Source organism: Dermacentor andersoni, chromosome 4, assembly GCF_023375885.2.
Source record: "Dermacentor andersoni chromosome 4, qqDerAnde1_hic_scaffold, whole genome shotgun sequence".
NCBI classification, from domain to species: domain Eukaryota; kingdom Metazoa; phylum Arthropoda; class Arachnida; order Ixodida; family Ixodidae; genus Dermacentor; species Dermacentor andersoni.
This window is the reverse complement of record NC_092817.1, coordinates 192,229,272-192,253,014: the sequence shown is the minus strand read 5'-3', so window position 1 is coordinate 192,253,014 and position 23,743 is coordinate 192,229,272. Positions and strand designations below refer to the sequence as shown.

The 23,743-nt window shown below is 48.5% G+C and overlaps 1 protein-coding gene across 6 annotated transcripts in view; it reads left to right on the top strand.

Moving 5' to 3' along the window:
• LOC126530559 (uncharacterized) overlaps positions 1–23,743 on the top strand; it is a 114,200-nt gene that overhangs the window by 40,467 nt on the left and 49,990 nt on the right. For all 6 annotated transcript variants that reach the window (XM_055070645.2, XM_050177821.3, XM_055070642.2 and 3 more), the window contains exons 6-9: positions 492–1,007; positions 2,793–3,163; positions 11,806–12,174; positions 17,407–17,559. In XM_055070645.2, coding sequence (XP_054926620.1) covers positions 492–1,007; positions 2,793–3,163; positions 11,806–12,174; positions 17,407–17,559 — 1,409 coding nt within the window. The remainder of the gene's footprint in view (positions 1–491; positions 1,008–2,792; positions 3,164–11,805; positions 12,175–17,406; positions 17,560–23,743) is intronic.

Here is a 23,743-nt window from a genome sequence, read left to right as displayed (position 1 = left end):
TAGCAGCAATGTTCGGGCTGCTTCCACAATGCCAAATTTGTATAAGTTTGCTGTGAATTGTGTCCATTTTACCTGGTATTCTGTTATAGCAGGGCCTGTTAATGTTGTTTAAGTGTTGCTCTATTGTTAGTATAACCCATTCTATTATTCAACAAGTCTGTAGTGTGCACATCAGTTTTAAGGAGTGTGGACCGTTTATGATGTTATTGCACACATGGCATCGTTTATCTAAAGCAGTTCACCATGAGAAATGCAGAGGGAAAAATTTCTAGACGTGCACAAGTCGTGCAGCATTGCTTGCAAAGCATGTGGTTGAGTTTGGCTTCCTTCTGTAACAAACCTGTGCTCAGTAGTGGCTTATGATCTCGTTCTTGCACATAACTAGCATTTGTTGTACGGTTGTTCTTCAAAAAATCTTAGTCTCTGTAGTTGCCCCACTGTTTGATTTGCCAGTGACACCGTTTCGAACCCGTAAAATGTGTCGTTCACAGGTGAATGTGCCCACCGACCTCGAAGGGGGCGAGCTGCTCGCCGAGAAGGCCGACCGGCGCGAGTTCGTAGACCTGCTCAAGCGCATGTTGACCCTGGACCAGGAGCGCCGCGTTGCCCCGGGCGAGGCCCTCAACCACAGCTTCGTCAGCCTGAGCCACCTGGTGGACTACGCGCATTGCGCCAACGTGCGGGCTTCGGTCCAAACCATGGAGGCTTGCCGCCGGTCCGGCGCAACGTCTGCGGCTGCGGCCCACTTCACCCGCGGCCCCTCGCCTAGCGCCACGCTCTACGCGGCCCAGGGCCGGGCTGCGGCCGCGGCGGCAGCTCCCGGCAGCCTGTGCGTGTCCTCGATCCTCTGCCCGCCAGGCGGGGCTTACAGCGTGGGCTCTCCGGCCAAGCACGTCGTCGTCGCGGCCGCGGCGGCCGCTGCCGCCGCACAGCAGGCACCCACAGCGGCTGCGCTTCAGCTGCAGCAGTACGTGCCGGTGTCGGTCGTGGAGCAGAACGGACGCCAGGTGGGTCTTGCGGGCAGCGCCGGTCTCTGTGCCTGATAGGGCGACGCTCTTCAGCCTCGCCAACTCCGAGCCGTATAGCAAAAACTGTCGTGTGAAGTTTCCTGATGTTATAGTCAAAACTTCGAGTACGAATCGGATAAGAACAGCAAGCATTGAATCTCGAATCGAATAGTGAGTTGTGAGATGCGGACGCATATATTTACAGCAGGAATATTTGTTTTGGTATAATTATGTGCCATGTCTGTACTGGCTAGTATAAGAAAGACAAAGGATCAGTTTTAAACCCAAGGCCACCAATTTGTCATTAGAAAAACAGCACGAGTAGCCTCTCAGCGGTATTATAGCCTTGTTCCCAAAACCCCTCCTACTAAAAGATAAAATAAGTGGTTGCCGAAAAAGAATTAGAAATTGCGGAAAGGAAAGGAAAGAAAGGAAAGTTTTGTCATTGCACTTCTGTGCATTAGTGATCCTTTGTTTTGCAGATGGAGAACAGTAACTATGCCTAAACAGTCGGTTGTTGCAAAATATTTGCTTAGTTCCAATGTGCGAAAATACCAAATAGCTCATTTTCGAGCAAGAATGCAATATTGCATGCATACTATCTGTATTCGAAATATCAAATATTTGCCCACCGCTATCAAACGACGAACTTTAATGTCAAATATATTTTTGATACAGTTGACTTTCGTTAATTTCGTTAAAAAAAAAGCTTCAAAACAAACCACTGGTTCATTTGACAATATCTGCCCAATTCTAACACGCCTCCCAATTAAATGTGCCTGCTTTCTCTGTGTCCAAAGGAGAAATATAATATAGTGATAACAATAAAGCTCCTAAATGATGTAGAAATGTAACGCACACCATATTTCTTAGCAAGAAAAAATATCCTAAATTTGTATCGCATCACAGTGGTAGGTTTCCTAAGTCAACTTCACAGCATTGGTTTTTAAAATGTCAGCTCCATCACAATACAGCCTTGTTATGCAGTAAAGTGTACAATTGCAGTTTTCCGTTCAATTTACCGGGGGGCGTGGGGGAAGGAGTAAAAGGTGGGCTCTAATTGGGTAAATAACCTAATTGGCCATTATGAGCAACCGTTATTGCTTGAAAATCTTCCTGGGCAGACCGGAAGAATGAGTTTTTTGACGTTTTTTTTTTTTTTTTCAAATGGGTGTTCAATACGGTGACTGTCTTAGCTGCTTTGATGTTTGCTACCAAGCTTTCTGCTGTTGGCTGCAGTGTTTTTCATTGAAAGACTGCGCCGCTGTCGGCAATAGCGTCCACTCTGCCTGTGTCATCTTCGCCGATGGTGTTGAAGCCCAGAAAGCACGACAGGTGTCAAGCTTTGCATAATGCCAGTGTTGTAAAGTCAGCTTAGTCAACGTGGAGTAGTGTACGCGGTCAAGCATAGGCAATGTATTCCAGTGAAGCACACCAAAAAGTAGAAAGGGGCCATTGTCATGGGACACGTTATGTATTCCTTAATTATACAAGCATGCACCCACCCTCTTTTGTTAGTCTTCCACCACCGATACGCCTGATAAGCTTATTGGCAGGGCCTTAGAGCTATTTCGAACATGCCTGTGGTGATTTGAGCAATTGGGGGAGGGGGCAGTAAAAGGCATGCATTCAGTTTTTTGCACGTTTTCGCAACCTCCAGTGAGCCCAAAAAATCGGATGTTGACTGTAAGAAGTTCATTCCTTGTAGTAGTGTTACTGCTGCTTTACAATCACTGTAGCGCAACAGTGTAATCGCATGTTCAAAAACCTTTATTCTTGTACCAGGTTCTGCTGACCAATCCGGTACAGCCGGCGTGGAGCAGCAACAGGCAGATGCTGGTGCCGGCAACCTGGCAGACTGCGCCCCGCGGCGCTCCTGCCGCCGTGCTCTCGGACGACGCCTGGGGCCGGTCCCTGGTGCTCGAGCGTGCTGCACTGCTGCCTGCCGAGCGCGCCGCTGCGGCGGTCATTCCCCTGGCCGGCGCACCTGCCTGGGGCCACGTGGTTGCTGCCACGGCCGCCGCCTCTGCCGCCGCCCGGCACCAGCCGACGGCTACCGCCGGACAGCTGATGGCGGCGCAACACCACGCAGTGCCAGTTTCGGCTGCCTCGCTGTCGGTCTCGACCTCCCTCTCCAAGCGGCACACCAAGGCCAGGTGTGGACACTTGCCACTATGTTCTTTTTTTACAGCGAAGCTGTACAGTGAAACCTCGTTAAACCATAGTTGGCCAGAGCTCAGAAAAAGTATGTACTAAACGGTAGTACTGCTTAACCGAAAGAGCATGAGGTCGCCCACTTACCTTCCTAAAACGGAACTCGGAGAGAGTGTGATAAAAGGGCAAAAACATGCAGTATTTATTCACTTCGCGCGACAAAATTTTTATGTTCATTTGATGCCGACGTGGCCTAGCAGTGATGACAGCGGCCTCAAACTTACTGAAGCTGTGAGCCAGCTTTTCAGCCAGTCCCCACTTCTCTGCAAACACTCGCATGGCAGATTCCTCATTGGTGTTGCATACTCTCCGTGCACGGGCGCGGTAGCACTGCAGAATTCGTGGGGTGCCTTTTTCATTGCGGGGGGCTGTTCTCGTCGCGACGATTGCATTCATGAGGCTGACGTACCGTGTAGCTTCTGCCGCTGTCGAGCCTAAATTGCCTGTGCTGTCGCTTTCCATGTAGTCTTCATCGCTCTCGTTAGGCGACACTTCGGCAACAACAGAGGCAATGATGGCGAAAAGTCGAGCCTTGTAGCCAACATCATTTCTCGGTCGCAGCAGCGCTGCTGGGCACCTTCTTCGCATTCCGAATGCCACACACCGTAGTCAACAGTAGATACCTGTCGCATGCCAGTGCTGACTTCTTCGTGCCACGTTCGATAGCACGAATGATGTCCAATCTTGCTTCTATGCTGAGCATCCGTTGTTTTCGAAATGATGTTCATGCGGCTTCACGCACAAACGCACAGGGTGCTTGAAGTCCGTTCAGATCTCCGAGGCTTGTTGTCCTGCCGGGCTGCCCGATGGGGACGACGCACCGCCGTGAATGCACAACAAAAAGTGGAAACACTGCATGTTAACCGATACGTACGCAATAAGCTGGTACGGTTTATGCGGATACAAAACGCATTATGTTCAATGGCTGCTGAGTCGGAGATTCGGTTTTACTACTTTTAAAGCAATACTGTTTAAGGGGGGACACGGCTCTTTGCGGCGAAAAAATCGCGCAAAAATCGATTTTTTGAAAATGAGATTTTCGATATCTACAGCTAATATTCCTTTAATTCACTAAGTTTCGAATCTCAGGGAAGAGTATTTCGTCCGCAATATCAATTTATAACATCACTGTGAGCTGAATTCCGCGCAAAAACAGCCCTTTTTATCGCGGCGCGTAGCTCTTTTTCTATGCGCGCGATCGCAGCCATCTTGGTATCGTCGGAAAGAGGAGCCTTCCTTCTTTATTTTCCCGCCAAAAGTGACTCCGTCGGTTCGCCAGTGACGTTGAAATCCGGGGAGAAAAAGAAGTCTGAACGCGCGATCCGATTCGTTGACTAGCACACGTGACCAAAAACGCGTGCTGTGGTTGGCTGCGCGAGGTTCCCGTCGTCTGCTCCACTCCGCAGGCGACGCGACGGTGCGCCTCGTTGTTCTCAGTCGTACGTTTGTGACAAGTGCGGAACTATGTCCAATCCACCGAGGAAGTTCGCCACGATGAACAAGTTCGGTAAAAAGAAGAAGCGAACAACTTATAACTTTCAGAAGCGCTCTGTTCCTTCGGAAAACATCGAGAATAGCCCGCCGCCAACCGCAAATGTTGCCCAAGCCGCGGACGACGCCGAAGTAGGCCTAGCCAGCTCACCAACGAGTGAAGTTGTTACGGACGGCGGCCGCGTTCGGCATGACACTGCAATGTTGCAACATGCGGATTTGCTGCAGAGGGATATGAATGCCAAAAGAAAACTTCAAGTCCTTGCTTCAACGCCAGCAACAAAACGGAAGTTGGATTCCCTTACTCACGCCGACGACGTTGCGGCCGAACCAGTCGACGTGGAGGTAGTCTTCGCTATCGTTTGTTTGGACGCCGTGAATGAACTGATGTCGTTTGTGAAGTGCAAGGTGTGCGGCGGTAGCGTCACAGTAGGCAAACGCGAACGAGAATATGGCCTTGCCATAAAGATTGTTATCGCGTGTGCGTGTTGCGGTGATATCGCGTCGGCGTGGAGCTCGCTCCGCGTGAACGGTAGCCAGAAGTGCAACCCGTTTGTTGTGAACGTTCTTGCCGCGCGCGCGATGCAAGCCACCGGGAATCGGCGAACGGCGCTGAACGATATTTTTGCCACAATGAACATCTCCCACCGTGGTCTTCATACGAAAACGTGGCAGCGGTATGTGAAAAGGAAGCTGGCACCCGCGGCGGCACTTGCTGCCGAGAAGCAGACGGCACTGTGCGCGCAATCGGTTCGGCAACTGTACGACGAATTGGAGCTTGGAAATCCGGGAAATATTGCCGTGTCATACGACGGTTCCTGGATGACGCGCGGCCACTCGTCTCACATTGGCGTAGGCGCCGTCATAGAGCTGTTTACGGGGCTAGTCCTCGACTATGTGGTGCTCAGCAACTTCTGCGCTGGTTGTGAGCATGGGCCAAAGGATAATGACCCGAGTTATAAAGCTTGGAAGGAGAGCCATGCCTGTCAGAAAAACACCTCCAAGAAGGCCGGCGAAATGGAAGTTGAAGCTGCCCTCATCCTTTTCCAAAGGTCACTGCAGTGGCATAACCTGAGGTACACCACCCTACTCTCAGATGGTGACAGTCGCGCTTTCCTTGCGCTGCAGGAAGCCAGAGTGTATGGATACATTTCAGTGGAAAAGGAAGACTGTACAAACCACGTACAGAAACGTATGGGCACAAGTTTGCGAAACCTTATTGCAAAGCATAAGGGACCTGGATTGGAGAGCCTTGGTGGTAAAGGCAAACTAACCAACGACTTAGTCACGAAGCTGACACGATATTATGGCTGGGCCCTGAAGACTCACAAGGGTGATGTGCAAGGAATGAAACGGGCTGTGATGGCAACTTATCACCACACAACATGAAATGACTTGATATCGGACCACAGCTACTGCCCACCAGGACCAAGCTCGTGGTGCCGGCAAAATGCAGCAAGCGCTAAGGGTGAGGCAGCCCCTAAGCACCACTACAATTTGCCTCCTCATGTCTGTGAAGCCCTGTTGCCCATTTATGAGCGCCTGTCTGATGAAAAGCTCCCTGAGCGGTGCCTACGGGGCAGTACTCAGAACAGCAACGAGTCTCTCCACTCCCTGATATGGGCACTGGCTCCAAAGGAACAGCATGCTTCACTGTTCACCGTGCAAGCCGCAGTAGCTGAGGCAGTCATGAAATTCAATGCTGGCTGTGAGACGACCTCTGCAGCAATATTGAAAGAGCTGCACCTCAACCCTGGTATACCCAGCATGAAATGCATGGTGGAGAAGGACCGCCGTCGAGCAGTTGCATCTGCAAAAAAGCGCAAGACCACTACGGACATGCAGAATTCTTTCAGGAAACGCCATTTGGATGGTCGTAGTCAAAGTGACTACATTCCTGGTGGCTTTTAGCTACTTTCACTGCGAAATAGTGGACAATTTTTTCTGCACTTTTGATTAAAAGTGACTTCACTTCTTTTTTCTCGTTTTCTCAAAACACCGATTTTTGACTTCTTGCTGATTTGCGGCAACCATATCTCTGCCTTCAAGGCAGGTAGAGGCATAATTTTTGTTGTGGCTCGTAGCTGAGTGTACAAAGCACACAGGGGTAGGAACAGATTTTGGAATTTATGCTTTAAAATTTTTCACTTCTGCTTTAGATCACACAATAGGGCACCCACAATTGGAACAGTGAAGATTGAATTGCTATAAAATTACTAATATTTAATATATCAAAAAAGTATTCCTACCATTGTGTTTCTTATGTTTTCTAGTACCTAGGCGTGTGCCAATATGAATTTTTGTAGCGCAGTTTTTTTTCTATTGTTTCCGCAAATTATGGACAGTGAATTTCATTTATCTTCAGAACTAAATGGCCTATTGGAAAAATAATTACATATTTGAAATCAGCACAAAAAGCTTAACAAGACTGGAAAGTTTCATTAATATTGATGGAAAAAGATGATGAACATTAATTTAATAGCAGTGTCCCCCCTTAAGCGAGTACAGTTTCACGAGGTTTTACTGTATATGGCTCGCCAATTCGTCCGTCCGTCTTTCGGTCGCCTGTACACCGAAAACTCCTCTGGTGCAGCCTCATGCACATGCGCAAGAAAAAAAAAATGTGCGCAATCAGCTAACACCACCTCTGTAGCACAAAGCCTGTTTACTCGGGCCCGTGACGCTACCTGCCCTGAAATTTCCGTTTACAAGGCTGGCGTGATGAAAGCGGTGAGGCCAAAATTACTGTTGCCTACTCAGGAGCATCCGCATTAGATTCTACAGCAATCGAGCCAGGTAACATGACTTTATGGATCGGAGTGAAAAGACGTTTTGCTATCTAGCTGGTGTTGGATTAAAAATGTGCCAGCAGTGACGTCGTTGCTCTGGCAGCCAAGGGCGCACGCAGTCGTTTCTCTCTGGCTCCAGAATTGGTAGGCCACGTGTAATGCGTACTCCTGAGGGGCAGGCAGCTTTCGATCAGAAACGCCGACAGCGAAACCGTGAACGAGCTCGTCTACGCCGTGCCGATGCTGCAGCCCGGGCACAAGAACAGGCTCGTGCAGCCCGGCACAAGCAGCAACTGCGTACCGAGGATCCAACAGCCTACCAAGCTGTCGTTTAATGAACCGTCAGGATTAACCCAGTGATAAACACCGGGGCTGCATATTTCAGCTGCGCTGGTTAGCCATCTGTACAGAGGGCTCGAGCGGCGATTTTTTTCTTTTTACGAGATCTATCCGATAGAATGCCAGGTATACGGGACTCTTTCAGATAAACAATTAGGACTGGATTGTGCACATCAAAATTTCACACAGAGTTAGCATTTTCTGGTGAATTTAGTTTAATACAGTAAAACATCCCTAGTACGTGTTTTGCATGGGACAGCAAGAATGACAAGAAGCGACGGTGGTATGCACCAAGCAGCAAGCATACGACATGCGACTATGGCAGTCAGCTGATACATTAATCTGTATGGAGACTGGGTTGGAGATTCATCACCACTACACTTTAACACTTTGCTGTTCGCAGAAAAATGGGTACATTTTGGGTAGTCTAGTAAACAATTTTTTTTACTGCTACAGCAAATGCTTGATATTGGAATGGATGGTATGAATTTGCAGAAGGAATGTGCTTTCTAATGGTATTATTTTCAAGCAAACATTTATTAACAATTATCCAAAAAATTATTGAGACATTTTCTAATGAATGTAGGAAATCTTCATAAAAAGCTAGAAGGTTCTTTTGCACCAAGAGATTATTAGAGTTTCGAAATATACATTTTGAAGAAAAATGCTATGTACAACATTCCTGCAAATATAAGCTTTCTGTCTTTAGAACTTCTTCTTACATCAAGAAAAATGTTAGCCCTAGGGTCTGTCTTGCCACCGCGCAAGCCGCTGCAGTACCATCACGCGGCACTGCGGAGTGCAGTGCCGAGGTCAACGGTCTTCTCGCGCAAAACTCCTCTCTTTGTGCCGCTGCCAGCAAGTAATCCTGCCCAAACGACATTGCCACCCCACAGATGAGATTTCTGACCTTTAGAACACATTGGAAATGTTTAGGTCTGAGCGCGGCCATGACGAAATGGGTTTGGAGTCGAAAACGGAACTCACCGGCGGATACCTGTTGATGTTCTGGGCCTATTTGACGCACGTTCCCCATCCGGGCTGAAGTCAGATGAATCAAAATCATCTTCTGAAGTTATTCTGCTACCACCATCACAAAATTCTGACTCTGACTCATCTGAATCCGTAATAATTTGCAGTTTTCAAAGGGTGGCTGCGTGCGACGTCGATCCAGTCTCGGAATGTATGAGCGCTCGTCACATGCGGCTACAAGGCGCTTTAAGAATCTCCCGCGGTAAAAAAAAGGAAACGCAAAAGCGAAACTAGAAAAACAGTTCCTCTTTTAGGCACTGGATGGTGCTAGCTGTCCAGAAGCACTCGTAGCGCAGAAAAACTTGAAGTTGTAACCATTGACAATATGTTATTGATAGGTATAGGCACGGACAGGAAAGTGTTATACCCCTGCCACACGGGCGAGGTTAAAGGGAGATGAGGGTCATGAAAACGTTTTATTCTTGAACATATGTTGCTTAAATTTTGTGTGCAGATATATTGTAGAATGCTGATTTCAAATATGTATTTAGATTTCAAATATCTCACTTAAAAGGAAAGATATGACAGAATACAATAGTCCTAATTAGGTCATTTCTTACGGGCCTTTGCAGTAATTTCTCATTAAAATAGTGTTTTAAGAATATGCAGACATTTCTAAGGCCCGCTGCACATTCTAAAGCTAAGCAAATGCCAGTCAAGTAATTGGGATTATCACAAATAAATACCAAAGTTGGGAAGAAAAAACAATGTGGCAGTAATTAGCCTACATTTGATCTAATTAATAATCTATCACATTTAAGAAAAAAATTGGAAGTTTAGGATGTAGCTGTGATATTACTAAAAAAATGATACCTAATTCACTGAAATCAGTTGATGCAAACATTATCAAAACTTCCATAAGGCAAAAGCACTTCATGAAAAAAAAGGAACATTGAGAAAATTGCATTTCAAGCTTTACTGCCACTACCTCTTTTGTCTATTGAATATATGTAAAACCTTTGGGCTCTAGCATGTTGCCCAGATGTTCCTGAGCAGAACAACACCGAATTTACTGACATCAATTCATGAAAACTTTATCAAACCTTTCATAAGGCAAAGGCACTTTACGAAAAAACCCATTTAGAAATTCACTTTCAAATTTTCACGTTCAAGCATTGCCCCTTAAATGGAACTGCTGCTTAAACGGAACACCAGCCTCATGTTTGGTTGGTTTTGTATTCATGCATCACAATATGCTTCCAACGGCAGCGCATTCCATTCATTTATGGTCCGATAAAAAAAAAAAAACAATACATGAAAAAAAATTGTGCGTGCTAAGTAAGGTTCCAGAATTATAACGAAGTAATTTCGGCTCCCCCTTCAACTTGTTATAACGAGCTTCGAATGTATGAAGAAATTTCAGTGCTGCTGCCACTAAGGAGTACCGAGACAATGAAATGTCGCAGTTTCGCCCAGAAGGCGAAGCGTCGATTGTGATTGCAAATTAATAGACAGCTATGTGATGTAACAATAGTAGCTTTATTGGCCGTACAAACTTGTTAACATTTGCTTGCGAACTAAATTAATAAGTGTGGTGTCATGTGCACACAGGCAAACACGAACACATCTCACTTGATGAGCGCAGACAGTTGCTGTCAAAACGCAGGCACCAGGAAGAATGGCAGCAAGCAAATTGCTCTTTGTGCTGCCTCTCGCTTCGGCACAAACTAAGCGACGAGAATACAGTGCACACACAGCCATCAGCCCTCGGCATGCTTAGGCTCTGTACCCACTGCAGATTGCTTTTCAGTACAGGGCCCGTGCAACCGCGCTCAGCCAAGCCATACGCAGCTGCCCAGAATAGAAACCCCCCTTCTGCAGCCTTGCATGCGATCGAAGACAGTGTGCTTCCTCTCTTGTGCAATTCAGTAAAATAGGCAATTTGTTGCGTTACATTGAAATTTGAATTTTTTTTTTTTGCGAATGTGTACCGTTGCCGATGTATTTTTCTTGCACTTAAGGGACTGCAAAATTGTGCGAATTATTGGGCAATTGGGAAAAGCAAGTTCGAATTGGAACAAAAATTTATTTTGTCAAATTTGAGTCAGTGACGAAAGGTACGATTTCATGCCGTTTTGACAACACCTTTGGATGAACCGTAGCCAGCCACACTTTCGCTTTCACTCCACCTCCGCGGCCGATGGTGTCGCGAGCAGTGGGACGACACTGTCATGAAAAGTGCTGGCAGCAGGGAGCAAATCGTTCATCTTTCCTGGCTTCCACGCATCGTACACAACCTCCAGTACTGAATGCGTGGGAAGACAGTGCACGTGATGCCGTGCCATCTCGGCACACCGACTCGTTGCACACGCCACAGATTACCTCTGAAATAGGGCGGGTGGGCTGCGTGTGCGCTCAGGTACGCTAGAAAAGGAGACGTGTGGCAACCTGCACTCCTCCCCCAACCTCGCACAAGCACTTGATTGTGTTGCCCTCTCCTCCTTTCACCTTGCTCCTGGGAAGATTGTGCCTATCAAGCCACCATCCTTCTCGGCTCACCCTTGCACTTTCTCACTTGCACTCAAAACATAAAGCATTTGGGGTGCAGTACGATGTTATCGCACTTGAACTTCATATACGGAGTGTGAGGCCTGCAGTGCTTTGGCTGTCACTCTTGGTCACGTGGCGTGCACTTCGAGAGGCACATTCACAAGCAGCCACTTGTAATTCAACCATGCGATCCTCTGCGTCTGCAGAAGTTTCCGTTTTCATGGTATTCCTTTGCATTGGCAGTAAAATATCGTGACTGAAATTGTTTATAAACACACTTTGATATACTGAGGTTCTAAATACATGTTATTTTTTGGACCAGAAGTTGTTTGTTATATCAAGAATTTGGTAATGTTGAAGTTTGTTATACCAAGATTCAACTGTATTTGTGTGCTACGACGATTTTCCCAAGGCTGACTCGAGTCCTTTTCTCCTCCGCTCAGCCGCAGCAGCCTGTACCGGGAGGACGACCTGTCGCTTCACCATCAACAGCAGCTGCAGCAGCCACTGTCGACGAGCCTGCATTCGTCATCACTGCAGCAGTCGTCGTTGTCGCTGGCATCTCAGCCGTACCGGCACCAGACTCAGCGCCATGCGCCCATTGCCATTGACGGCGGCCACCACCACCGGGGCAGCCACACCCTGCAGCCGCCGCACCTGGTGCAGGCCGTGCACCAGCAGCAGCAGCTGTCTCCCGTCAAGAAGCGCGTCAAGGAGAGCAGCCCGCCCAAGTGGGAGGCTGCGGCCGCCCTGCTGCCCTCCGCTGCGGCCACGGTGTCGGCTGGCCGACACCACGAGTCTTCGGTGCATGGGTAAGTTGGCCCCTCGGCAACTCTCCGGGAGATCTGTGTGGAAGATCTGGGTCTCGTAGTGGTCCTCGGATATTCCCTGGTACAGTCAACGACCGATTTTTCGGACCCTCTAGGGAACGTAAAAACATCAGAAAATTCAGGCAGCCCAAAAAAATGAATGCATGCAAAAAAAAAACGCACCTTTTTTCTTTTTTTCTCGGACCTAGAGGGTAAAGGGCGAAGTACCAGGCTTCCGAAACCCTGCCAAAGCATCATTGAAGTGGCTATAGAAAGAGGTGTTCAAAAACTCTGTATGCAACCGACTGCCAGTTTATTATGTACATGTGCATCGTCGGGCAGCCGGAGTTATTGCTACAGTGGCTTGAAGAACCTGTTGATTGTTGTTTATACGGCGTTCCGGCTGCATGCGATCATATTCGCCTCGATCTGAGCAAGGGTCATGTCAGCACTGTACACGGATGAGAGTTAACAGTGCTCGCGTCAACTCGGTGCTTGTAGGCGGCGCAGGCATTGGCTCCTCATTTTCAACATCGGAGTCTTCTGAATCCCCCACAACCTGACAGACTATTTCCTCGTCAGTCAGTTGTGCGCAGAATTCGAGCTCGTTGTCAGCGTCAACAAACTGTTCAAAAGTTATTTCCATGGGTGTGGAAACCCCAGCAGAGCAGAGGTCGTTGATCAAGTTGCGAACAGGGGAGTTCGCTGACGAGCGTCGAAGCACCTAGGCCTAGCGTTGCAGAGCACACTTGACACAACAGCACAACCACACACGACGCTAGCCAACACGTGGCCTGCGCAAACAAACAAAATGGCGCCGCTCCGGAAACTCCGCCGGAGGCGGAAGTGCGGTGATGAACATAGCCACCGTTTCAAGACCAAATCGGTGTGACGGCTAGATTCGGCTAGTTGTGGTTCCAAGCGCTGATATGCTTCGGCTGCAAGTCGATTTCCTTCACAAGGGTGTTGCGCGAAGAGCCAAAGGACCTTCCGTCGCGTCAAAAAGTCCGGAAAATTGGACGGCGGGGGGTTCGAGCGTCTGAAACTTCAGATGTCCTTATACATTGATTCTATAGGGCTCGTGGCGGTGCCGCAAAGATGTCCGAAATATCAGGCATGTTCTAAAATTTCGGCATCCGAAAATTCAATCGTTGACTGTAATTCTGCCATGGCTCATTTCTCCCTCAGCAACTACGTGGGAGTCGGCATTGGCAATCACAAAGATGCCAGTACAGTTGCGGACCGGTAGTGTTAGACACCGATGATTTGTACGTGCTTCGTTATTCAGACAGCCTTGGGGCACCGTTACTGGTGCTATAGACCTAATAGTCTATAGGACCATGATAGTGTATAGTTGAAAGTCTATAGTCTATGATAGCCCAAAAATTGTGTACGTGTTAGAATCGAATATGACCCTAAATCTGCGTTACCATACCGCCATCGCCATTTCAAAATGGCCGCCTCATATGCACTTCGAGCCTAACTGCTGTAGCTTCCTCCATGTGCTGTAGTATGTATGCTTAGGTTAGTTTATTGTCCGTCTTCCCGGTCTTCCAGCTTTCTGTGTTTGCTCTACAGTCAAGCCTTGTTAATACGTAGTCGGCTAGGAACAACATTTAGGTATGCGCTAAATGATGTACGAATTAACCGTCAGTGCCAGTTTAGGAGCTGCTTACCAGCCGGAAAAGAACTACATCGTGATGCTCTCGAACACGCACACTCAGACTGGCTTTTAGTTGTGGGTAGGCAGCAAAAAATCGGCGATCTTCACTTGCCGCCGTGGTGGCCTTGTTACATCTTCCAACTCGGTAAGGCGGTGAGTGAGTGTGTCCACGAAGCCAAACTTCACTGCAAAAGCTCGCATCATGCTCAAAGCATGCGCTGCGTCAGATAACGAAGGGCCGTCATTCACTTCCACATCGGCGTTGTCGTCGCCACTTTCGCTTGCAGATGGGTGAGGTGCGACAGTGGCCACAATGTCGCCATCCGGGAACTCCACGGATGTAACAACGTTGACTTCTCGATAACATAAACGCGGCGTGCTGCTGTAAAGACCATTGAACACCACAACACCACCACTGCAAATACTGGCGTAGTGAAGAAAAAAAAAAACCCCACGCAGGAACTTCTCTGGGAGCTGTCTAAGTATGTGTAAGCATTGTGCCACATGCTCATCTCCATGCAGTGCGGTGTCATCAATGTTATGAACCTTGATCCGGCCAGTACAAACGACAGCGCTGCGGTGACACGAACTGGTGTGCACGGCTGCGCAAGGTGGATTGATAATGCAATAAAGGATTGCATGTGACGGCGCCCGATGCGCTGATGATGTTTCGATCATCATAAGCTGTTGTCGCTCATTAGCACCTTATCCATCCGTGTCGAGCCATTATGAAATGTGCACCGGCGGCACCTGCGTATATGGCATGGCTACGCGGACCTTACTTGAAAACGATCTGCAATGCGGACAGAGTGTGCTGACTGCTAATAGCTCCACATGCTGTGTTTCTGCGGCTGCGCGCTGAAGAGGGACGTGTGGGCCCACATCTTAAAAGCGATTTGCGAAAGGGACAGGGTGCATTTGTGCCGAAAGCTTTGTGATTGCTGTGTTCTTGCCGCTTCGTTCGCGTTGAAGCCACAGGCAGCGTGAAGGTGTAGTCGCCCGCTGCTGCGGGCTTTATCTTGAAAGCGGTGTTCTTAAGGGACGGACGTACGGAGGGACATTTTTCTGGTTTCATAAGCGTAGAAATGCCTATGCATAAAAAGAAAAGTTCTGCCTGGTTACTACTTGAATTGGATTGGGTTCGACGGCGACGGCAAATTCGCACCCCTACCGGCAGCTTCTTCGCGTTACTGGAAGCAAATCTCGAAGGCCATGCTCTTGCGCGCTGCAATCGGCATGGCCACGTTTAAACGTCACTATCACTGGTGGCTGTCGTCCAGGTGTCGTAACGAGAATCTAATGTCTGCACACATGAGATTTTGCTGATTTTGTACCTGTGCGTGTAGAGCTAGAAAGAAAATAGTACGCACTAACCGTTTGGTGGGCACTGAGCAACTATGACCTAAACGGTCAGCTAATACATGGGGTTCAATGGGGCTGGGTCGGGGAATCTTCGCAGCTACGTTTAAACTGCAATTACACATTAAGCAGCTACGTATTAATGAGGTTTGACTGTATCAGCATGGAAGTGCCGACGGCAAGGACATGCCGAGTTCCTCATGATGCCGCGATTAAAAGGAAAGTGATCACTTGTGCCGAGACAGACGGAAATCGTGCCGCATCACAGGCGTTCGGAGTTCCTGAAACTTGCATGCGCAATTGGCGCAAACAGGAGAGCATTCTGCTCCGGCGGTTGCTACGTACACTGTGGCCTTGCGGCCCCTATCTTCGAAGCGATCTGCAATGCAGACAAGAGTCTACGCATATATGCGCACCGCATTCATTCTCATTGCTTAGTTCCCGTCGCAGCGAGAGGCCGCACAAAGGTCAATTCGCTCGCTTCTGCTACCGCACTCCCCAACTCCAGTGTTTTGATAGAGTTTCTGCGGTCATTGTGTGAGACATGTCCATGCTTCCTTGTGCACGCATAACACCATGCTTGTTAATTTAGTAAGCAGATGTTTAAAAGTTTATGTGGCCAGTAACAATACTGTCCTTACTTTTCATATAGCTGTGTACTAATTTGCTATCGTAATCAATGCTTCGCCTTTTGCGTAAAGCTGCCACCTTTTATTTTTATTTATTACAACTTTAGTGCGTTCGGAGTAAATCTTTGTTTTTCCAAATGAAAGTTGCATGTTTGTATGAAAGAATGAGGTTGGCAGTACTGTGAAGAAATTTTTTTTTTTAGGGCACGGCAAATGGTGGGCGAGTATTAAAACCGAGGGTGTTTTTTTCCTTTTTTTTTTGTCGCAGAAAACGAATGCGCGTTACAATCAAGGGCGCATTGGAATTCAGTAAATGCGGTGATTCGATCCCCACTGAAGGTCCCACAGTGCCCATTTTTATTATTTCGATTTGGCCTTTGTCAGATAATTCCAACTGTACCCCTCAGCACACGTGCGTCTAACCCCAATGGTCGCCTCGGTAGTGAGCCCTCTAGTGGCAGCATTTGTCTCTGTAGAGCTTAGGGGACAGTGAATGTGTTTTGAATGCCCATCAGCTCCTGTCAAAAATGCCAATTTTCGGCCTGTCCTAAGATTTTCTAGTTATAACCAAAGCTTGCAATGTTCGATTAGAGTATTTACCCAATTCAAGCATGCACCTTTGTGGTTTTCTTCTTCTTCTTTCGTTGATAAATTCACATTGAAAATTGCCTGCGCGGTGCAATCTGATACAAAACCAAAACTGCCTTTGTGTCGTTCGTATGCTTTAACACATGACTCTATTGCGGCGAATCTGACTTTAGAAAGTGGTCGCCATTGTGCAGCACATATTAGACCCCTGCCCATTTTTTCTGCTAAAAAATTGGGTGCGCGTTAGATTTCTGCTTTGTTTAGGAGCTTTAATATTGGGCAAATACTGCCAAATGAATCAGCGGCATGTTTTGACATTTTTTTCTGGATCTTGTGTAATTTGACCCGCTGGATAATTAGATCACTTTCGTTGGTCCCCGATGGTACGGCCAAAACTGATCTAATTATCATAACGTCGGCAGCAACGCTGGCTTTAACAGTAGGATGTGGACATTGAATCAGAAGTGGATATGTGTGTTTTATTTGACTGTCAACATTTTCTTAGTGTCGGGGCTCCAAAGAACAGCTCTAATACTATTTTATCTTTTGGGAAGAGGCATTGTTGATGCGTCCTTTTGTGAAAACTTAATTGAGACAAATTTGCACCTCTCTTCTATTATTTCTCGGGTTTTACCTGCTAAAACCACAATTTGATTAAGAGATTATGCTGTAAGGGTGACTTCGGATGAATTTTTACCACCAGAGGATTTTAACGTGCCCTTAACAGGTGGTTTTGCATTTCGCCCCCATCAAAATGCGGCCGCCGCGGCTGGGATTTGATCCCGCGACCTCGTGCTTAGGAGCGCATTACCACAGCCGCTAAGCCACCGCAATGGGTCAAAAATGTGCCTGTTGTGAACTTTGTTGTTGTGGTAATTTTGCATACCCGATGCGTCATTCTGTTATGTGGAGCATGCGGTAGAAGTTCTACTTGTTTGAAAATGTGTGTATTTACTTGTTTTAACATACTGTTGTTTCTCCCTGCCGTGCGCTCAGGAGCCGTGCCGTAGTCCAGAGTGGCAGCAGCGGCAAGATCGGCAGCAAGGAGCGCCAGCGTAGCACCATTGTGATCCGTGACACTCCGAGTCCTGCCATCAGCATCATCACCATAAGCTCGGACTCTGAGGACGACTGCGACACACCCGCCTGGTGGGTAGAGGAGCCCCTGAACCTAGTTGTGAAAAAAGAATCCCGCTCCCCCGATCCGTGAGGGTGCTGGAGAGAAGTGTTGAGTCAGCACTAGATTGATAGGTCGCACCCTTGCAGTCATTCCCCCTCCTCTTGAGCTGTCTTGATTGGCTGTTAATTTTTACTTATTGTAGATGAAAAAGAAGCATGTCAGGAACCCCATGTTCGAGGCACCTTGCCGGCCTCGCGTGAAGGACAGACCCGGCCTGAGGTTGTCATTGGCGCCGTCGTTCGGGTGCATAAAAAAATGTCCGCCTCCATTTTCTTCACTGATGACGAACCTTCTATCTTTGTATTCGGTGAGAAAATGGGAGGAAAAAGATTTTTGAAATGAAACAAATCAGGAAGCGGAAAAAGAATTTTAAAGAAAGAACCTACAAAGGACCTATTAGTCTGTGCTGACTCACTGTTTGTGCTTTTGTTCGCCTAATGGTGGGCATGCCTCTCAGTAAAAAAAAAGAAAAAAGAAAATTCAGAATACCAGCCTGTGCATTTCAGACATTTAGCTCACTGAGCTCTTTTCCAAAATCTTGAAAGGAAATACAGTGTGTAATCTAAAAAAATAATAAAGAAAAAATTTGTTGTAGCTTGCCAGTGCCACCCAAAAATAAAGAAAACAGGAAAACAATTGGATAAAATTGGCTTAGAATAAACCGCAGATATCTCGCTGGGTGATCCTCGGTCTCGCGTCGTTTCTTTAGTTTCTTTAGGCAACCGGGAAGGGCACAACGGTAACTTCCACAACGGGCAGCCACTGCCTTTGACACAGCATTCCAAGCTGCATGCCAAGTGCCTTTTCAGAACAGTCGCATGCAGCTGTTGCTCAAGTCAACTGCAGAAGTGTTGGGAATGCTGCATCACAACAGGTGTGGTTCAACCACACACAAGCGACGAAACTTTGTCTACAGTGTCCCGTAGGTTTGCCCGCCGAGGACGAACCACCCGGCAACACTGATAGGACGTGCACTACATTCATCACCTGTCGCTGGCCAGGACCCATTGTATTGGCAAATGACACTTCAGCGAAGAGCTTTGTTCCCCTGATGGCGCGCAACTGTTGCTCAGACCCAGCTCCAGCATATTTCTGCCTGCAAGTTGCAGAGAGCACTGACAAGACTGTGGAAGCTGTTGACCTATGTTGAACTGCTCCCACCGCATCACCTGCTTGTCCCTGTTGTCGTAGCCCAGCAGTTCTGTGCTGGTCATTACATTGCTTTCACACAAAGTTGCCCGGGTTCCACCAGAATTTGCACAACCTTCTCGGCCTCTCATCTTCGTTACCTTTTGCGTTCCGTGCTTACCGAGAAAGCTTGCATCGGAACCCTGCCTACACGTCGTCTTATTGCTGCTCTCTAACACTGTGGTTGTACCCCTCAGCAGATCATTTGAACTTCAGATGCAAGACGCAGAGAGCTGCACTCTTTGCTCGATGCTCCCCCCACCATCGTGCCTTCAAGATGGCCACGTTCCACTTTGAGATGTTATTGTCATCTTGTAACATCAGTTCAGCTTCTAGAATGAGTGCATCCTTACACTTCTTTGCACCTGCATCACCTGCATCACCTGCTTCATCCCAGCATCTGCGCACCACAACAGATTGTCGCTCGTTGGGTCTGGCCAGGGGTGAATGCTGTTGGGTGCACCAGGACCCGAGGCCATCTTTTTTTTTTTTTCAGATCTTGCAAGGTGTTCCGCCACCCATGTGATTAGACACGCTTCTATATTCTCGTTTTGCAACCCGCTCACATGGTTGGATTATCTGCGCTGTTCACCACTTCAGGCTGTCTTACCTATTGACGAGATGCTGCACCTCTAATAAAAGCCACTGTGTTGATAGGTGCTCACTTCAGCGCTTTAGTTGAGATTGTTAATGACCAAGTTCTGAGGCACCCCTTTTCTAGTGCATGGTAGATCTTCACACCTTGCACAAAATAAAGACAACAACCTTATGACCCACAATAAGACAGAACGCGGCGAGAAGTTCCGCCAACAACTCCAAGCCATGCTTACGGACATCCAAGAGCAGCGAGCTGCCTTGGAACCCCGTCGACCTTCTGGGAAATGTGTCGGCAATGAAAAGAGGACGTGAAGCGTGCACCATCTGCCACGTTGCGTGCGGAGAATTCCTGTGCCTAAAGGGATGCCCCAGAATCTGGGTACATCTACCCACACACGCGAGAATAAAACGCTGTTTTTTCTGTCGCTGGTCTGAATTCTCCCTTTTCCTGATTGATGTGTTGCCTGCAACTCTGTCTCTGCCCTTGTTTTCACAGGTGGAAGGTCTGCAGGGTTTCAGTACCTTTTGACCTTAGCTGTTCAATGTAACCGTCCCGACTCCTACCTCAGAGGTGGTGTGGGTGGTGGTGGTTGCTTGGTAGCACCCCGGACACAGAGTGTCGCATAGCAGACTTGCATGAGCACACGCAGAGTACGGGAGGTTAAGTTGCATGAATACGCATGGGAATGCAGGAAGGGAATTTGCACCATGACACATAGCGCATTAGCAATGAATGTGCACTAAAAATTTAATCGCGATTTAGTGGTAAATGCCGTGGTAAAATATGCCGCACCTCTTTAAGGTCCCAGATCTACGGTTGAAACTGCGTTCACCAGCTTGCAAAGTGTTACGGAGCTAAACTCTCGCATTCCATCTCTACTATGCAACCAGCTCTGCACACATGCATTTCTTTTCTGCTTTGACACTCCTAATGCCAACGTATTAGAGCGCATAATAACGCTGTGTGATAGCAGTGAACTTGTGCTGTGCAATGAGAGAAAAAAAAAATTATTCAATTTATTTATGGGGTTTATTTATGTGCTAAAATTACGATTTACTTACGAGGCATGCAATACTGAGACTCCGCATTAATCTTGACACCAGGGGCTCCTTAATGTGCACCTAAATTCAGTGCACGAGCACTTTTGCATTTTGGCCTTATCGAAATGCAGCTGCCATGGCCAGATATAGACCCCGCGACCTCGTGCTTAACAGCTAAACGAAATAGCAGTCGGACCACCACGGCAGGTAACGAGTAGAACGAGCGAAGTTGCTCGAGCACGCGTGTATTTGCATAGTCAAACCTAGCTTGCATGCAACTAACACATAAAGTGCAGTGCAGCAGAACCTCGTTCACGCGCTTTTGCAAAAGCCGCGAAAAGAAACGTACTAACCGGGAGAACGTACGAACCGAAGTAGCCCAAAAATTGCTCAACTATTCCTATATATGTAATGCTCGAAGCGTCGCGCAGATCGTTGCGGCACGAGACGCTGACGCGCGTCGAGCTGGCGGTGTTAGGGCGGCCCGAGACGTGTTCTGTCGTTTTCCCATCGCGTCTCGTTGTGAGAGGGCGACGGGAAACCGAAACGAAAGTGAGCTGCTGGGCGACGCCGGCGAAGCGAAACGCGATGCCCGCCCGCAAACGCGCCGCCTGCAGCCGGGTACGGCGGCGCGTTTGAATCGTCGCCTACTAATCCCGTGCAGTACGCTGCCAATGGCACCACGCGTTGTGAAACAGATAGGCGAAGATGCTTATCGCAATAGGTTTGGCGGGGAAAGCTGCGAATGCCGCGTACGGTGATCCCGCAGGAGATTTGCTGCTGCCGAAGGGGGAAACGGAGTGCACGCCGGCGCTTTGACGCGAGACGGGCGGGCGAGTATTGTGGTGAAGCTGCCGCGGCGGGCAGCTATTGCGTACTGTTCTCGATCGCGCAGTTTCTCTAGCGGCCGAAAAACGTGTCGCAGGATCGCATTTTGGCGACGTACCGAACGTTGGTGCCAGCAAATCGTGTTTTCTAGGAACGTGTGAACCGGTCGAAAAATGAGCCTAACTCTGATGGGTCATTTTTTGTGTTCTCGAATGGGAACGTTGGCGCCAGGAAATCGTAGGTGACGGAATGTTTCGACGAGGTTCTACTGTACAGCCTTGCACTGGTGATGGCAATGAACCTGCACGAGCCCAAACAAAATGCATGCCGTGAACGTGCTCTAACACACAGTGAGGGAAGCCAGTGAACTTGCTCGAGCGAACACGAGGTCGTAGTAGAGTTTGAGCAATTAATTTGCACAGACACAAATGCAGCGCGGTGAGTAAGCTCGTGCACGTTGAGCGATAGTGTGCTTGCGTGGAGTTTGCACGGAATGCAGGCAGCAGGAAGCAGCGAATTTAAGTCGGCACCGACGACAGACAACCAGTTCACTTGCATGAACGTGCACGGGGCATATAGGCAGTGAAGCCTGCACGGGCATGTTTGCTACCACTGTAGTGGGACCTCCGCCCATTGGCAAATTGCGATGCTGCTTATGGGCATTGCTTCGTTCTAAGCGGGCACAGTCAGGGTGCAGGCCTTGTTTTTATTCGCAAGATGCGTGATGTGTACTTGGCCTGGGCGGCAGCGGTAGCGTGCCCCTCCCCCTTTTTCCCTCAAATTTGTGTTCCAGGATGTACCGCAAAACGACGTGCTACACCCCCCCCCCCCCCCCCCCCCCCCCATCCGATAACTATCCTGGCTGCGCGATGATGCGGCAATAAAAATGCGATCAAAATTTCGAAATGTTCCAGTCTGAAAATGAAGGGAAACTCCTGAAGAAAGGTAGCGTACAATCTGGCGCGAAGGTCGCGCAGCCTAATTTAGGCCTCGGGGAAAAAGAAACGTCCCTCCTTTCCCAACTTCAAGCCCCAGCACGGCCGTGCACCCCTACGCGGTATCGACGCGATGCGCGGTTAAGATTGCGCGTACATCGCGGTCTCCCGAGCGATTGCGTGTTGGCGGAAAAGTCGTCGACTGTAGCGCTGGCCGCGTTGTGAGGTTTGTCTCGTGGTGTGATTCGCTAGGGGGAATTTTGCGCTGTAGTATTTAAACGGTTAACCTTCCTTTGTGTTTCTCACGAGGGAACTTTTTTTTTTTTTTGCATATAAGCGTAGGCGTCGTCGCCGGTAAATCTCCATCTCTGCCGTCGCGGACTCGGTTCTGTTGACGCGACGGCCGTCTTTCGACACCGCGCGCCTGCCAATCTCGAAGGCTGTGGCCGCGGCTATAGCATCGGGTATGCGTCGCATTATTGGGGGGGGGGGGGGGTGCAGGCACGTGGTGTGCACACGTTTTGCGCATCACTCCCGCGCCATGTGAAAGCATGTGCGGGGGCCATCGACCGAAACATTCGGCTCGTGCTTCGCGCGCGTGCGCTGCGACGTTCGAGCCCGCGTCCGACGTTGGCTTCACTTTTTTTTTCTTCGAACTGGACACCAGCTCTCGAGCGATCACTTAGTTTCGCTTTGGTTAACGTCGAGCGCCGTACGGCTGTCGGCGCGCTCGGCATTGCGCCAGGAACGGTGTTGTCCGTAGACGCCGACGCATCCGGTGATCGTCGCGCAAAATCTCGCGAACGTGTCCCCGAAAGTGATCGCCCGAGAATACCCGGGGCGGCCACAGATTCGCGGTAGCGTGCCAGCGACGACGAATGACGTAGTTCGCCGAACGAACCTGGGGCGAGAGGCTCCCAGGGTCGGCGCGTACGGCAGCGAGCACGTTCGCTTTGAACAGCAGATGCGCGTTTATTTACTTTTTGCTCGTGCATGGATAGAGCTGAAAAGAAATTGGAACCCCCCCCCCCCCCCCTTTTGTTTTAGTGCGGCTTTTGCACGAAAACTTGCGGTAGCTACATAGCTTAAGCTGTACTCACTGAGCATTGCTGTCACTGCACATGCTGCACAAAACCAAGTCATGTACAGTGAAGCAAGTATGTGTCGTGTAGAATAACTGACCTTTGAGGATTATGAAAATTTTGCACTTTAGCCATAATTTCACACACACACACACACAAAAAAAAACGAATGCAGTTTTAGGTAAAGAACTGTGTTTGTAGAGGTTGAAAGAGTTGGACTTTTTCTCTGAAAATATTAACTCCTTCGCTCTCAATTTGTGGTTGACGGCTGCAAAATTAGCGAAGGCCTGATGTAAAGTACCTGTCCGTACCAGTTTTTGTTGTGCGTTGGGAGGCTGTGGCCACAATAATAGTTGCACAAAATTTTATCACTGATTCTCGTGGCACGTCGTAACCTCCGGCCAGCTTGTGTGGGGAGCCACGAAGGAAAGAAAAAAAAAAAAAAAGCTATTGGGGCTGAATGCCAGTGCTTAGTTGATTTC